This window comes from Pseudorca crassidens, chromosome 19, assembly GCF_039906515.1.
Source record: "Pseudorca crassidens isolate mPseCra1 chromosome 19, mPseCra1.hap1, whole genome shotgun sequence".
In the NCBI taxonomy this organism is placed as follows: Eukaryota; Metazoa; Chordata; class Mammalia; order Artiodactyla; family Delphinidae; genus Pseudorca; species Pseudorca crassidens.
The window spans coordinates 55,441,779-55,458,123 of record NC_090314.1 but is presented as its reverse complement, the minus strand read 5'-3'; the positions used below and the strand labels follow the sequence as shown (position 1 = coordinate 55,458,123).

General features: G+C 43.7%; 1 protein-coding gene across 11 annotated transcripts in view; it reads left to right on the top strand.

Moving 5' to 3' along the window:
* The window catches only part of TNRC6C (trinucleotide repeat containing adaptor 6C), a 130,219-nt gene that overhangs the window by 65,362 nt on the left and 48,512 nt on the right, over window positions 1-16,345 (top strand). For 10 of the 11 annotated variants that reach the window (XM_067714034.1, XM_067714029.1, XM_067714035.1 and 7 more), the window contains exon 4: window positions 5,895-6,221. In XM_067714034.1, coding sequence (XP_067570135.1) covers window positions 5,895-6,221 — 327 coding nt within the window. Of the gene's footprint in view, window positions 1-5,894; window positions 6,222-9,479; window positions 9,610-16,345 lie in introns of those variants that run through there. The other variant, XM_067714036.1, reaches the window with a different exon arrangement.

Genomic DNA, 16,345 nt, shown 5'->3' with positions numbered 1-16,345 from the left:
TTAGTTAGTTATACTTATTTATTTATTAAAACAACGCTCACACAAGACTTTGGCATACATTACTTGGATTTTTCCCCTAAGAAATTTGTACGTCTGATGCTTAATATAATAGCACAAGAAGTTTCTAGTCCCTACAGCAGGAGCTGGTCATACTTTTCCTGTGAAGGGCCAGATAGTAAGTATTTTAGACTTTGTAGGCCATATATATATGGTCTCTGTGACATATTGTTCATTGTTTTTTTCCCTGCCTTTTAAAAATGTAAGAAACATTTAGTTCACCTGCTGGCTCCTGCCTTAATCAGCAGTTATTCACGCGGAAAGGGAAGACTGGCCTAGAGTACTTTCACTCTCAGAATGAGGCTGTCTTATAGAGACACAGATGTAGAAAACAAACGTATGGAAACCAAGGGGGAAAAGCGGGGTGGGGGGCTGGTGGTGGTGGGATGAATTGGGAGATTGGGATTAACATATATACACTAATATGTATAAAATAGATAACTAATAAGAACCTGCTGCATTAAAAAGAATTTTTTTAAAAAAGGGCTATCTTAGATATAAAAAGGACTACACATAATGCATCAGGCAGATAACACAAGGAAAATTGAGTATTTCATGTCAAATAACTTAGAACTGGTTGTTTAGATTCAAAACTAGTAACGGGGGCTTCCCTGGTGGCGCAGTGGTTGAGAGTCCGCCTGCCGATGCAGGGGACACGGGTTCGTGCCCCGGTCCGGGAAGATCCCACATGCCGCGGAGCGGCTGGGCCCGTGAGCTATGGCTGCTGAGCCTGCGCGTCCGGAGCCTGTGCTCCGCAACGGGAGAGGCCACAACAGTGAGAGGCCCGCGTATCGCAAAAAATAAATAAATAATCTAGTAACTGATAACATTCATTTATTTCTTCATTTCTGTATCATGAATTCCTTTTCCTCTAAAGGTTTTGAAGAAAAATAGCCCTGAATTTGTCCTTTGATACTTTTGAAAAGATAACAGCAGTGTCATGGAAGACCAGTCCTGACAGCAACTGTCATCTTGGTTAGCAGACTTGGGCCGAGGGAGTCTGTGTGGATGAGGGTAAGACGGGGTGATTTCTTAGGGTCAGTGTGGGTTCTTTGCTTCTGAGTCCTTGCCAGTTGTTTCCTCCAGGTTTTGAGTTCAGGTAGGTTTTCTTCGTTTCCAGCCTTTGAACAGGCAGGATGACGGGTGGAAGCGCCTTGCCTGGTAGTAGCTGGCCAGCCGATGTTGGTTACTACAAAAGGAAACAGGTTTTGTAACAAGGGCAGGTAGGGCTCTCTAGTGGTTCTCTTGCTTCCTTCCTCCCTCTACTCCTCTTCCTCCTTTTCTTCTTCTGCTTCTTTTGAATTTTGTAGTAAAAGGAAAGAACCAATTGCATTCAGACTGAGCTTCCTAAGAAGCAACTGCAAGGTCTAGAATAAAACCTTTGGGCCAGATGCATTAAAATGTGCAGTTAAGTGAATTGATCTGCTGATGACGTGTTTTTAAATAAATTTAGTGGTTCTAAGTTTCCCAGACAAGTGTACCTCTACCCTGCTCTCAATTTCGCTCGCAAAGTCCTAATGGAAAGTGAAAGAGACATCAAATTTGCTTCTCTGCTTTTCGTTTTTTGTCTTTTTAGTTAATAGACTTTATTTTTTTAGAGCAGTTTTAGGTTTACAGAAAGACTGGGCAGAAAATAAAGAGTTCCAATATATTCCATCTCTCCACCCCCAGCCCACCCTCAGTGTCTCCTGTTATTAATACCTGGCCTTGGTGTGGTGCATTTGTTACAGTGGATGAACCCGTATTGATACATTATTATTAACTGAAGTCCAGAGTTTACTTGTGCCTTCACTCTTTGTGTTGTACAGTTGATGGGTTTTGGCAAATGCCTCATGTTGTATCCGATCTCACAGTATCACAGTGTCACCACCCTGAAAGGCTCCTGCACTCTGCCTGCTTATCCCTCCCTCCCTCCCTCCCTCTCCCCCGAGCCCCTCTCAACCACCAAGTGCCTTATGGTCTCCGTAGTTCTGCCTTTTCCAGAATGTTATATTATAGGAGTCATAGAGCATGTAGCCTTTCCAAACTGGCTTCTTTTACCTAATAAAATGCATTTAATGTTCCTCCATTTCTTTTTATGGATTGATAACTCATTTCTTTTTAACACTAACATTCCATTGTATGGATGTACCACGGTCTGTTTATCCACTCACGTATAGAAGGACATCTTGGTTGCTTCCAGTTTTTGGCAATTATGAATAAAACTGCTGTGAACATTCATGTAGAGGTTTTTGTGTGTGGACGTAAGTTTTCCACTCATTTAGGTAAATACTTAGAAACTTCTGCTACTTTAATTAGCTAAAGGCCAATATCAGGAAAAAATATATTTGAAGGCCCCTGTACATTTAAAAATCAACCTATAGGGACTTCCCTGGCAGTCCAGTGGTTAAGACACTGTGCTTCCACTGCAGGGAGTGTGGGTTAGATCCCTGGCCAGGGAACTAGGATCCCACATGCTGCACGACGCGGCCAAAAATTAAAAAAAAAAAAGGGAGTGTTAAAAATCAACCTATAATAGGTTTTATCACTTTCTTTAAAAAAAAAAAAAGATGTAATGGATGTTCATCTAAGCAATATACAATGCTGAATGCATTGGGAAACACCCAAACTGGCCTAGGAGAGTCAGGGAAGGTTCTGAGGGGAAGTGACATTTAATTTGATATTTAAAGAATGACTAGGAATTACCATGTTTTATTGAATCTGAGATATGATCAGTTGTTTTATGCATTATTTTATGCACCACTTAGAAAAAAAGCATTGCCTTTTAAACTGATACATACAACATCAATTATAAGATGCATCTCAGTTTGAGAGATGTTGAAATGTGGAAATATGTTGTTTTAGGACTGATGATACATGGTGGTTAGACAGAAGAGGGGGCACAATGGCCCAGAAGCAGGAAGTTCAGCATCGTGAAGTTAGAGGGGGCTGGAAAATTGGGCATTAGGACAGCTAACTGCTAGGACCTTGGACTTTATCCTAAGGGTCGTAGGAATCCCCAAAGCCTTCTAAACCAGGGAGGCGATCTGCATCTCAGAAGGATCATGCTGGCCGCAGTGGATGATGGATTAGAAACAGGCTCTGGTCATGGCAAAAGGAATGGAAATTGATGGAGTAGTTTGAGGGCTACTTAGGGGAGACATTTGGGAGCTAGCAATGTCAACGTTTGGTGGTTGGTTGGATATAGGTTTGGGGAGATAGGGGGAGTAATCAAGGATGGAACCTGGGTTTCTGACTTGGAGCCATTTGCCGGAAGAACAACGGGAAGACTCAGAAGAAGAATGAGTCGAGAAAGCCGATGAGTGTTTGGGACACGTTGACTTTGAGGTGCCTGTAAGACTTCGATGTAGGTATCTAATAGCCATCCAGGTCTCAGACCAGGACCACAGGGTTGATAAATGAAGCGTTGTGCGTAGATTAGATGACCCAGGATTAGTGTCTGCAGCAGAACCTTAAAGAGGCAGAAGAAGCAGCCTGTCATTGGGGAGCAGAAAAGAGTGTCTGGAGAGGTCAGAGGAAATCCAAGAAAGGACTTCCGGTGTCGTGGAGGCCCAGGAAGAGAGGCTCAGGACAGCCACAGCAGTCACCGCCAATACAGACGACTGAGAGGGCAAGCAGAGGAAGCTCAGGGGGCATAGGGTTTCAGCCACAAGGAGGAAGAGGAGGGTGAGAGGACCTGGCTGAGAGGCACACAGCAGGTGAGGAAGCTGGACCAGAAGTGTGATGGAGGAGAGGAGAAGGAGGCCAGTCGGGAGGGGGGTGTGGGTCGAGAAGAGCCGGAGAGCCGCTGTCTAGAGAGAGCAGAGGTGTGCGCATGTCTAAGTGCTGACCAGGAGGGCCTGGTTGCAGGGTGGCCACATCCTGGCCTGGTTACTGGTTGGAAATGTGCTCTCCTCCACTCCACACGCGAACTCGGTGGCCGGATTTCTCTTCTCTTTTACACTCAGCAATGTCCATCTACTAAGCCCTGGAAGAAAAAATATAAATATTTGTAAAACAAAGAATTAATCGAAGACCCAGTCTTCAACTTTGAGCCTTTATATCTGCTCTGGAGAATGTCATGAGTTGAAGATCCAGGACACACAAAGTCCCTGAGACGGGATCCAGAGCCGTGGAGGGAGCCGTCTTGTGGTGCCTCTCTGACACCATAGGCAGTGAGATGCCCCAGTATTTCATGTGCCACTGAGGAAGGGATGTGCCGTCGATGGTAAGACACATGCCGATGCAAGTGATTTTCATATGTGAAGAAATGTGAGTCTTGGAATTGGTAAATATAATACTAGCCTTGGATAGGAATAACAGAAGTGTGGGACAGAGAACAGTGTGATGTGTATTGTAGGAGCAGAAACCTGGTTTTTGCCTGCTGGTCTTTATTTCTTTGAAGAATAAGGTCCAGTTTATCTTCTGGGGGTGGGAGATAAAGGCATTATCACTGGAGAGTGGAAGGTCTTTGAATGAGTCATTGACAGCAGTGGAACCAGGCAGACCCAGGAAATCATAGGCTGGTCAGGAAGCACTGAGCGTGTCCTGAGGTTAGGGCCCAGGAGTTCATAGTGATGCCAAACTGCACGGCTCTGTTTTCTTGAGAGACATAGCAGTCCGAGTCCAGGGTGGAGAGAGTGGACAGTGACAGTGGCTTCATCCAGAATTGAGGGTTTGCCAGGCAGGGTGACAGAAAAACAGTGGGCAGAGGCTTCGCGGATACTGACTGTGTACAATGGGGTTGCGGGGTGGACAGCAGAACCCATTACGGGAGGTGAGAAATGCGGGCTGATCGCAAGGGATAATAAAAGGCAAACAGTGTCGACTGGAAAGGTTTTTATAATGCTGCTTATACAAACAAGATATACAGAGAACTAGGTATAACTCGTTTTGCACATAGCTTTTACTCAATTCTGAAATCAAAGACATTTATAAATTAAGTCGAAAAAATTTTTTTTCAAATAACAGGGTAACATAATATTCTGGATATTAATGTTTCAAATTCAAGATGGAAATGAACTTGAGGCTCAGGTTCTTTGGCGCTTGACAGGCCTGTGCTCCATTCCTCACTCAGGGCCACCACTCAGATCACCTTTTGCATTTGGCATGCTCACTAGCAGGGCTGTCACTCAACTCTCCTGCTCCTTTTTCCTGTTTACATTGCTGTGGAAACTTTGTTGATGCAGCACACTCTGATAGTGTTTTGGCTTTCACTTAATGCATCATTTGCAAATTAGCCTACGGGCATTCTTTTCCAATAAATCTGGGAGGAGTGTAGTGGTGCTATCGATATACCATCACCACAAATGCCTTAATTATTCAGGTAACCCAGAATGCGCATATATATATATATTTCTTAGATTGTCTTCAGAATTAAAACAAATATATATATAAATTCATGGACATCTAATGATCCCTTAAATTTGAGAAACACAGACTGAGAGCAGTGATTCTCAAAGTGTGGGCCCAGGACCCGGGGCATCACCCTCACCTGGGAACTTATTAGAAATGCAGATTTGTAGTCTCCCCTCCCTTCCAACCACGTGAATTCCCCGGGCGGGTCCTAGGAATCAGGCCTTTAACCTGACTCCAGCTCAAGCTGAAGAGCTGCTGCTCTAACCCAGCGTGATCACCTGTCTTATAGATGAGGAAACTGGCCAAGAGCTACAGCTCAGGATCGAGGTTCATTTATAGGACAACTGGGTCTCAAGCCTGGAACTCTGGGCTTTCGTGGAGTTCGATTCCAAAGCTCTCCACTGTCATTTCTTTCTCAGTTTTTGGTTTTGTTTTCTTTGGTTTGGGTTGAAGGAGGTGATAACTAAAGTGTTGGGGTCTTTTCCTTTTGTTCCTTCTAGTGCCAGAACCTACTAAGACCTGTTCAAGCCAGCTCCAACCTGCCGGGACCAGTACCAGTACTTCCACCAGCACTCTCTCCAGCAGCAGCAATGGCAAACGTGCGTCTGCCGGCGGCCAGCAGCCAGCTGCATCCCGTTACCTGCCTCGCGAGGTGCCTCCACGCTTCCGCCAGCAAGAACAGAAGCAGCTGTTAAAGAGAGGTCAGCCACTGCCCACGGGGTCTCTGACCAGCGTGAGCCCCACCCAGGTTGCTGGGCCTGCAGGGCTGAGCCCTCCCCCGCTGCCTGGAGCCGGAGCACAGCTGCACCCCAGCAAGCCCCAGCCAGGTAAACCGCACAGAACCCGGCGTTCTTTCTATCTGAGAACTGGTTTGCTACTTTCAACTTGCTGCCCAGAAATAGAAATGGACATGTTTTGATCCATGTTTACTGTACACTTAGTAAAGCTAGCTAGATGATAGCTCGATTCATTTCGATTAGATCTTAAGGTTTACTTCTAGTTCCCCCTACTCATTTATATTGTTCCTCATACACTTTCAGATGGCATTAGCTACTTCAGCTAGTTTGTTGCTCACCAGAAACTAAAGGTCTATGTCAGTACATATAAATCTGCCGAGGCAGATGCTGTAGAGCCCTGCAGTGAACACTTCAAAATAAAACCCTTTTCCCTCAGGTTACTAGGATACCTCCTGACTGCACACATACTTTCTGTGCAGGGAGGTAATAGCATTTTATGGGGAGCGGTGTTTCTAAGTAACTTATTCAAGTGTCCTGAGGCAACCCTGCCTGCTGTCTCCCCGTGCTCGGCCCCTGCGGTGTCTGGGGCTCTACGCCGCCTGCTGCTTGTTGTGTCCTTGCCTGCAGTTCAACGATAACTTTCTCTGGGCTCCCAGGAGAGCTCGCAACTTGCTCATTTGCTTTCCAGCTTCCAGAATGTCAGCATCTCTCATCTCCTCTCTCTCCTGTTCCCATCTTCTTGACCTCATGGATTTACACTTTTAACAATTTCTTTACTGGAGTTTCAGGGAAATTTTTGGAAGAGCAAAGTACATGTGTTTGACTGCCATGAATCTCTGATTTTCTTAAATCTTTACGTTTCAAGTAATTTAACTAACAATTGGCAATGGTTCTGGCATCGAAAGCGTATTTGCTGATGGTAGTGAAATTCAGGTCTGTAATTAGAGAGTCAAGGAGGCTTCTTGTGTTAGATTAGAATTTAAAAGAAACATGTCACAATTCATATTAATATTTGTTTTCCTTCATGTGCTGCCTTTTTATATGGGGAATAATTCCAGCATGACATAGAAGTATTTATAGCAGAATTTCTCAAAACCATGACTTTGTGGTTTTATTTGGAACAAATATTTTTAGACAGCTTTGCCATGTCTCTTCAAATAGTCTTTACTTTCATCTGCTAAATTCCTGGTAGAGGCGATGTAGGTCAGTGATTTTCAGCAAAAAGCTAGGAAGGAAAGAAATGATCAAATATATTCACTGAATATAATCCCATCTGCTTAACTGCAACCAGGTTATAGTCAAACGTATGGTTACTTTCCACACTGAAATATGGTTCTCCGACCAGTCTTAACAGAGACAAAGATTGTATAGTCAGACCTGTATAGCTTGGGGTGTTGATTTAAGACGCTTAAAAAACTGAAAAACTGAAAAAGAAGTGTAATAGCCCTGCTTTTTTCTGGGCTTATCTCATTGTTATAAGATTAGTTGGCAGTCTTGCATCAGTGTTCTCACCAAATGCGAGAGGTGCAAGATGTTACTGGTATCTTCTTAGATAAGGAGAAAGTAATCAAGAAATTGATTCAGTAAAATTTTATATGAAAGTAATATTCTTTAAGAAAGTATCTGGCTCTGTAATTATAATATCCTTCTCCAGAAAGTTATTCCTAGTTGTTTGTACTTTTTAAAATATATACATTGAAGACTAAATCATCATTTTATACATAAAAACATCTTGAGAAATGGAATCAATCTATATATTTACATTAATAAAATAAGAAATGATTGATTTTTTTGGCTCCCAAGCAAAAGTCTTTGTTTTACACCAATTTCATCTCTTCACCAGCAGTCTCTGGTATCACAGCTTCAGAGGTCCCTTCGGAAACCTGTCCTGGTTTCCTAGTTCCTAATGCAGTCTCCGTCTCTCTGCCTGGCTCAGTGCCCTTCCCAGCCTTGTCCAGCCAGCACCTTTCCTTCTGTCCCCGGGTCCTGCTTTCCGTTCTGATTGGGATTGTTTCCGTATGGCTTCACAAATAGGCCACACTCAGTGTTGCCTTTCCCAGCACATGCACACACCTGATCGCCCTGCCCCTTTCTGTCTGCAAATCACAGTCACCCACCCTCCGTGAAGCCCCTTGAGTACTTCTGTCCTCAAGCTCCTCTTGAAGCTGTAGGATGCTCCATTCGTCCGCAACATGCAGCCTCACACGCACTGTATACTGTGTAACCTGTATTGTATCCTAAAAGGACAGTGTCCGAACCTCTGTGTGACCAGTTGAGCAAAGTGAAAGGAACTGAACTGAAGGGGAAGTCCTGGCAGCCGGCACTGGTTATGCCACAGCCAGTACTTCCATTTCTCACCTAAAATGAGACTTCTAAGGTCCTTTCCCTGGAATCTCCAACTCAAACCCGCTTCCAAAGAGCTCGCTTGATTTTGTCAATGCAAAGCATTGCTGGGACGCCATCCCATGTCCTAGTGGAATCAGCACAGGGACCTAGGTGGGCGTCCCCGGGCATGGAGGCAGTGTGGCAGTGTGGTCAAGAGACAGGTCCGATTCGTTTTCCAGACCCACGACCCCTGTGTGACCTTGTCACTTAGCCAACTGGTAAAAATTTTAACTGATAAGTGTATATAGTCGTATATGTGTAGTGATTCACCCTATTAAGCTTACAGAAAAATGTTATTTTCTATTCAGACTATGTTTTTGCCAACCTGCAGTATAACTCCAGCTTGAAACACTTGAGAGCTTTTATCTTTTTTAAAAAAGAAGAAACTCTTTCTCGCCGCGCTTAAGGCAGAACAATGTATTGTTTTGGTGGCTACTTTGTACATTCGTAAACTGAGGCTTTGATTAATACGCGGTAGTGTTTGCTACTTAGATCTTTTGTAGATAGAAGCAGGAAAGAAGTTGGACACGTGCCAATTTACATATGGGGCTCATTTAGAAAATTATAGCTAGTGTTGGTATGCCGAACGTTTAGTGTGTGTTCAGGAAAAGCGGGAAAGAGGAAGGAACGGAACACAAAGGAGTAGGAAGGAGCAGCGGTTTATTTGCATGCAGCCAATGGGCAACGCGCCCTTGCTCTTTTGGCAGACTTTCAAAAAACAGGAAAAGTGGCTCTGGTGCTGCTGTAACTGGGTCCTGTAGTGAAAATGGCTGTGACAATTGAACGAATTTTAAGAGGCAGGAAGATCGGTTTAGTGTCAGCTGCAATTAGATAATCAGAGCTTTCAAGTCCTCTCCGCGGATGCCTCCCCCCGCCCCTCCCGCTGGAGGGGGTGATCGGCTCCCTCCCGGGAAGGGAAGGGAAGGGAAGGGCAACGCCAGCTCCTGCCCCGCGGGCGCCTGCAGGTCGCCGGGCGCAGTCAGCACGGAGCCTCCCGGTGACGACAGCCGGCGGCCCGGGGCGCGCGGCGACAGGGTGGAGCTGGAAACCCGCGCTGCCCTAGATGCGGGCGCCCGGGCGTTCGGCGCGCAAGGTAGCGTCTCCAGGGGGTGGGCGGCCCCTCTCCGCAGGTACTTTCGCCCCCGCGGCCCGCAGAGCCGCAGAAACAGAGCCGACACGGAGCAGACAGCAGCTGCTTCTCCAGGGCCTCGGACGGGGCGCGAGGGGCGCGCAGACGACGCGTAAGATGGCGCCCCCGCCGCTGCGCGCGGAGCTGCTCCGGGCCCCGCGCCGCCGCCCCCGCGGCCGCCCCGCTCGGCAGTGCCTCTCACAGGGTCTGACCGCGGAGGAAGCAGCCTCGTTTCCTGCCGTTTTGAAGAAAAACAAGGCAATAAGCATTTTCTTTTGGACACTTTAATTATTGTTTGCAGTAAACCTTTCGCTTGGTTCTGCATTTCATAATTCCTTCCATTGATAGAAATTGACGAAGGAGATGTCTCGGAGTCTGTCCAGTGACGGAATTCTGAACTCAGAGCACTTTCTCCACAAGATTTTTACGCACACTCAAGGCAGTGGAGAGGGAGGTGGCTTCGGTTCTCCAAAGCTGAAAACGATGGTTTCGTTGATCCCGCCCCTTGAAACCGAGGACTGTGTGTTATCAGTAAGCGTAGCACTCATGTGTTTTCAACTATGGAAGGCATTTGGAATGACTTTATGATTTATTATTCTGTCATTTCGGTTAAAAGGACTGCGGTGAGAAAGAATGGACTGCGTACTGTTTGTCAGTGTTAGCAATAATTAGGCGCCCCGCGCACTTCTGCGCAAATCTTGCCCGCGCTTCCCTACCTGATTAATGTGGCGCCTAATTAAAAGCCCGCTCACTGTAGCTTCAGGAAGCTCTTCGTTAAACACTTTTTCTTGAAAAGTTTATCTTTACATGGTAACATTTTGGAATTTAAAAAAAGAAGAAAGCTTTTTTCTTTAAACCATGCTATCGTGTGATCCTTTTTAATCACCTAAGACTGTTTATGTTACTTACATTTTTATAGAGACACCTATTTTTAGAACGTGTAAACCATTCAAACAGCAGGAAAAAAGTGAATTTAACATTTGGTGATAGAATGTTGTAATGGAAGGAGCACTGGAATTTTATCCTGAAGATAGGCATTTCTGTTCAGTCCTTACTGGTTATTGGTTATAACACCTTTTCCAAATCTGGCCTCTGAGCCTCTGTTTCCCCATCTGTAAAACAGATGTAATTTGTAAGGTTCAGTTCATTTAATGTGTGTGGAAATACGCAGAACTTGAAAGTGCTATGAAATATGTGGTGTCGTAGGGGTAGGAAGACTTACTTATAAACTCTCTCAAACTTGCTGCATAACAGATGCATGGATTTTAGCCTTTAACAGTTCCTGTGGGCTTATCCTGGAGAGTTGAGAATAACTTACAAGAGAATTCAGTCTTGGTTTATTTTAGAGCTTTCATTCATTTCAAAATGCCTGTTCCCACAAGTCAGTCATTTCACAAATTTCTTCCATAGAGTCTTTCAGACTATAACTAAAAGATGGGTTTTTGAATTGATAGCACAGTCAAGAGACTTTGGTTTATGAAAGGCATGTTATTCAAATATTTTTGAAGTCATAAATTCTCCCAAGAAGAATGGTGTGCTTTAAACATAAAGAGAGTAATAGCCTTAAAAATGTAACACGTTTTCATTTTAGAGATAAATTCTAGTGTCAGAATATGTGGTGGTGGTGGTGGGGTATTGCTGGTGCTACTGGTGATGATGGTGGTGGTGGTGATGGTGGGAGTGATAATGCTATTGATGTGATGGTGGTGTTGGTGATGATGACGATGAGCGGCAAGAGAGGAGAGACTTCAGGGGCTCCCCAGAACAGAACTAGTCAAACTGTGCTCCTCAGATACCCACAGAAGACTTTAAAGGAGTCTGAGTGGTGAAAGGATGGTGGGAGTGGGGAAAGCCTAATTTTTCCAAAGTGGCTTTAGGTTTAACTCCTTTGTGTTTTGGGGAAGTAGGTTCTGCTCTTTGTTTTCTGTTGTCTGGTTTTTACCACTGCACTAAGAAGATGGTGAGTGGTATTTTCAAATCAACTTAAGTCTATATTTGAAAATCAAAAATATTGCATTAAAATCATAACTTTCTGCTTTCTAGTTTTCAAGTCCTTTCCAGCTTTTAAATGCATTTATGTATTCAAACTTTTTTTTTTTTTTTTTGCCTGCGCAGGATGTGGTATCGTAGTTCCCCAACCAGGGATCAAACCAGCACCCTCTGCATTGAGAGTTCCAAGTCTTAACCACTGGACTGCCAGGGAAGTCCCCAAACTATTTTTTTATATATGTATTAAAGTACATAGGTCACAGTTGATTCCCATTTTAAAACTTTTTGAGAAGGAAAAACATGAGAAAACAAGATAAAGTGAAAGAAGGAAAATAAAAAACTAGAGCAAAGACTGGCACCTTTGTGCTTCATGCTCGTCTCGGCACAGAAAGTTCTTTGAGGGGAGACTAGGTCTTGTTCATCTGTGCGGTGTTTGTGAGCTCATCGGTAGGGCTGTTGAACATGCTTGTTCAGCAGAATGTGAGTGTCTCAGGGAACTGTCATCGGAGGACACTGTGACTAGAGTCACACAGGAACAGGCTCTGTACGGGGCCCCAAACTGTAGGAAGAGAGGACCCTGTAAAGAAAGATCCTGGGGCTAAGAGCTTTCTTTAATGTACCAGAACTGGGAACACTAAGGAGCAAGGCCGAAAATCAAATTGTAGAACCACGGCATAGAGGAATTTTTACCATTTAGCCTTAACTTTTTGGTTTTTAATGTATTTAATGTTCATTTTGACCCTTAAACACCCCCAAATGTGGTATTATCTTGGAAAAATCCATATATCATTTTGGTGTTCCTGAAGTTTAATTACAGTGAAAGACATTGTAATATTTGTCTCTTTCATTTTGTTTCCTTATCCCCTGTTTCCATTACAACTAAAAACATTTTAAGTAGAAAAATATTTTCAGTGGCTTACATGGTAATAACACATATAAATGTATATAGCAAATTAACTTGTTAGCCTCACTTTAAGCCCCTCCAAATAGTTCCTCACATAAGGGTGGCCGTCTTTGCAAGCTTAGGACAGAAGTCCTCACCTGGAAATGGACTTGAGCTGTTCCGTGCACTGGTGAGAATTGAGCTTCTCCTTTAGGTTCCTTTAGTAGCAGTGATCCCCTGTCCTTTATACCGTCTGTGCCAAAACACAGGTGTAAGTACCCGTTCAGTAAAACTCCCTTGGTGTTTGGGGGACATTTCTTTTTTTCTTCCTTCCTTCCTTCTTTTTTTTTTTTTGCCACACCACACAGCTTGAGTGATCTTAGCTCCCTGACCAGGGATTAAACACAGGGCCACAGCAGTGAAAGCACCGAGTCCTAACCACTGGATTGCCAGGGAATTCCCAGGGGGACATTTCATCTCATGCTTTCACCTCCTTCCCTCTTTTATCTCCTCTCCTCTAGCCTTCTCTCTCTCGTCTCCTTTCCCACCATGTGTACCGAGTTCCAGAACACTTAGCTCCCCTTTGAGTTAGGAGCACTGGTCTCCTGGCATGCACCACTTGCAGACACGTTCTCGCCTTTGAGAAAAGTGTCCTGTTGAGCGGATGACAACACGTAGATTCTGCAGTGCTTGTTGGAGGGAGCCCCCACTTGATCCAGCTACTGAAGCAGGTGATGGAGGGGAGTGAAGAGGGGAGAAGAGTGGTGCTAATGGTCTTTTAAGGAGCTGGATGAAGCACCTGCAAGGATGCGTGAGTCCACACGGAGAGACTGCTGATGAGCTGCACATTAACATCTGAGCTTCTGACTTGCTTCTCCCAGGACTGAGGGCGGATCCGCTCGGAGGTCTTGCAACCGCCCCAGACTCAATATGTCTGGATCTCAGTCCGTCATCTCCCTTTCTTCTCTCCTTCCCAGAACTGCCCTTACTCCAGTGTTCCCTATTATAGTTTAATATAGTTCCCTGTGCTCTACAGTAGGTCCCTGTTGTTTATCTATTTTATATATAGTAGTGTGTATCTGTTAATCCCAAACTCCTAATTTATCCCTCCCCCCGTCCCCTTTGGTCACCTTAAGTTTGTTTTCTATGTCTGTGAGTCTGTTTCTGTTTTGTAAATAAGTTCATTTGTATAACTTTTTTAGATTCCACATACAAGTGATATCACATGATATCTTCTTTCTCTGTCAGTGGGCATTTAGGTTGCTTCCATGTCTTGGCTATTCTAATAGTGCTGCCATGAACATAGGGGTGCATGTATCTTTTCCAGTTATAGTTTTGTCTGGGTATATGCTCAGGAGTGGTATTGCTGGATCATATGGTAACTCTGTTTTTAGTTTTCTAGGGAACATCTGTACTGTTCTCCATAGTGGCTGCGCCAATTTACATTCCCACCAACAGTGTGTGAGGGTTTTCTTCTCTCCAGCATTTATTATTTGTAGACTTTTCAGTGATGGCCATTCTGACCAGTGTGAGGTGATACCTCGTGGGTTTGATGTTAAGAACCTTCTGAAGTGTGTGAGTAGGCATTCATGATCTGCTGGAGGTGCATTTGGAAAGACTATTTGGTGCATTACTGAGAAGAGACTGGAGAGAAGCAGGAATGGGTCTGGGGGAGACAGTTAGAAATTTTCCTAGATTCTCATAGGAGAATCCAGTCGTAGTAAGTGAAAGTGTCCTAGAGACTCCAGTGTGTAAACGTGCAGGCGAGACTTCATCCTGCCCTCTGTCGGCTCGGGTGCTGGGGCTCCTGCCAGCACTGCCTCGTTGGTGCCGAGCTGGCTCTGCTGCCCTTGAGCTCTTCCTCTCCACCCCAGGGAAGGACTGAGCGGTGGAACTTGATCACTGTGGGGGCCATCCCTTCAGCAGACAGACACACTTGTTAGAAAGAGCCCAGGCTGCGCGGCGATGCTACATACCCTTGATACACCTTTATGGATGTGTTTTCTTTTTTTTAACCTAATGACTAATATTTTTCATGAAATTTGGGATTTTTAAAATTTACGTGAATGAAAAAAATCCTTTTTCTCACAGGATTATCTCCTTAATTCCAACGTTAGCTTTTGGTCCTTGGCCCTTTGTTGCTCTTGTAAAGCTCTAAGGGCAGAGGACTATCCGTGAAAGTAGAGAATTCAGGTATTTGTCAGCATGTTGATTCAGTGTTTTTCATGTAATTTTTCTCCTCCTTGTTTTCCATCTCCCCTTTTCAGGTTTAGTTACTGTATTTTTTTTTTTTCTTTTTTGGCTGCACTGCACAGCTTGTGGGATCTTAGTTTCCCAAACAGGGATTGAACCCGGGCCCTCGGCATTGAGAGTGTGGAGTCCTAACCACTGGACCGCCGGGGAATTCCCTAGTTACTGTATTAAATTCATTACTTGCCTTACCCTCTCTCTGTCTCATAGAGAAGTTTATAAATTATTTTATCTTGTAAAATGTAGGATGTTCTATAGCTCAAAATGTAATGATCTAGATTTATTTTTCTCACAAGCAACAACATTGCTCCTACATTTTATCATCTCATAATGTCAGAAATTAAATAATATTTACTATTTACAGTTTTATGTTTTGATTATAAATATTTGTAGAAAATTCCAAAACAAAACCATCTGAGTAGGAGGATGGCATATTTTGGAATTGTTTTACATTATTTATTGAAAACTCATTGGGTTTTATGGGTTTTTTATATGCAAACAATGTAGTTCTTAGATTGTTCATTTTAAACGAAATAAATCAGTTTGATTATAGAAATGCTTTACATGTGAAAAGATACTCAACATTACTAATCATTAAGGAGAAGCAGATCAAAACCACAATGAGATACCACTTCACACCCATTAGGCTGGCTGTTATTCAAAAATCAGAATATAACAAGTGTTGGCAAGGATGTGGAGAAATTGGAACCCTGGTGTATTGCTGGTATACTGTTTCATCTTGGGATGAGGGATAGTGGTGATGGTTTCACAAAATGAATGTACTTAACACTGCTGAATTGTATACTCAAAAATGGTTAAAATGGAAAATTATATTTTGTATATTTTACCAGAAAAAAAACCTTGTCTCCAATATTGTAGTTGAGATTGACAGTGTCAAATATGTTGCTAGGTATTTTTTTGTGTGATTCTTATGTAGTATATATAAACTCTAGATTATAAATTTTAGAGCTGAGAACTTTAGGGCTTAGGTAGTTAGTTCATCATCATCTTTGTAGAGTTGAGAAATGACTTAAGATTGTTCAGCTAATTGGTGGCTTTAGCTAAAACTCATATTTGGTTCTATACATTGATTCTTTTGTTTGTCCAACAGACATTTATTGGTTGCCTAATATGTAGCAAGCATTATGGATGTAAAACCTTGCTAGGCCAGGCTGGTAACCTGCTACTGCTGGGTGCAGGTTGCAGTGAGTGCTCTCCAAGTCAAGAGGTAGGTGGCCCGCCTTTGGGTAAACCTTGTCCCTGCAGAGGCAAGACCGAGGGAGAGTGAACTGTGGTAGGTTTGCTGACAAAAAGTGATAATCTTTGGTTTTTGTTTGTTTGTTTTTAATTGGGGTATAGTTGTTTTACAATGTTGTGTTAGTTTCTACTGTACAGCGAAGTGGAGTTCCCTGTGCTACACAGCAGGTTCTCATTAGTTATCTGTTTTATACATATTAGTGTATATATGTCAGTCCCACTCTCCCAATGCATCCCACCCCACCTTTCCCCACTTGATGTCCATACGTTTGTTCTCTACGTCTGTGTCTGTATTTCTGCCTTGGAAACTGGTTCATCTGT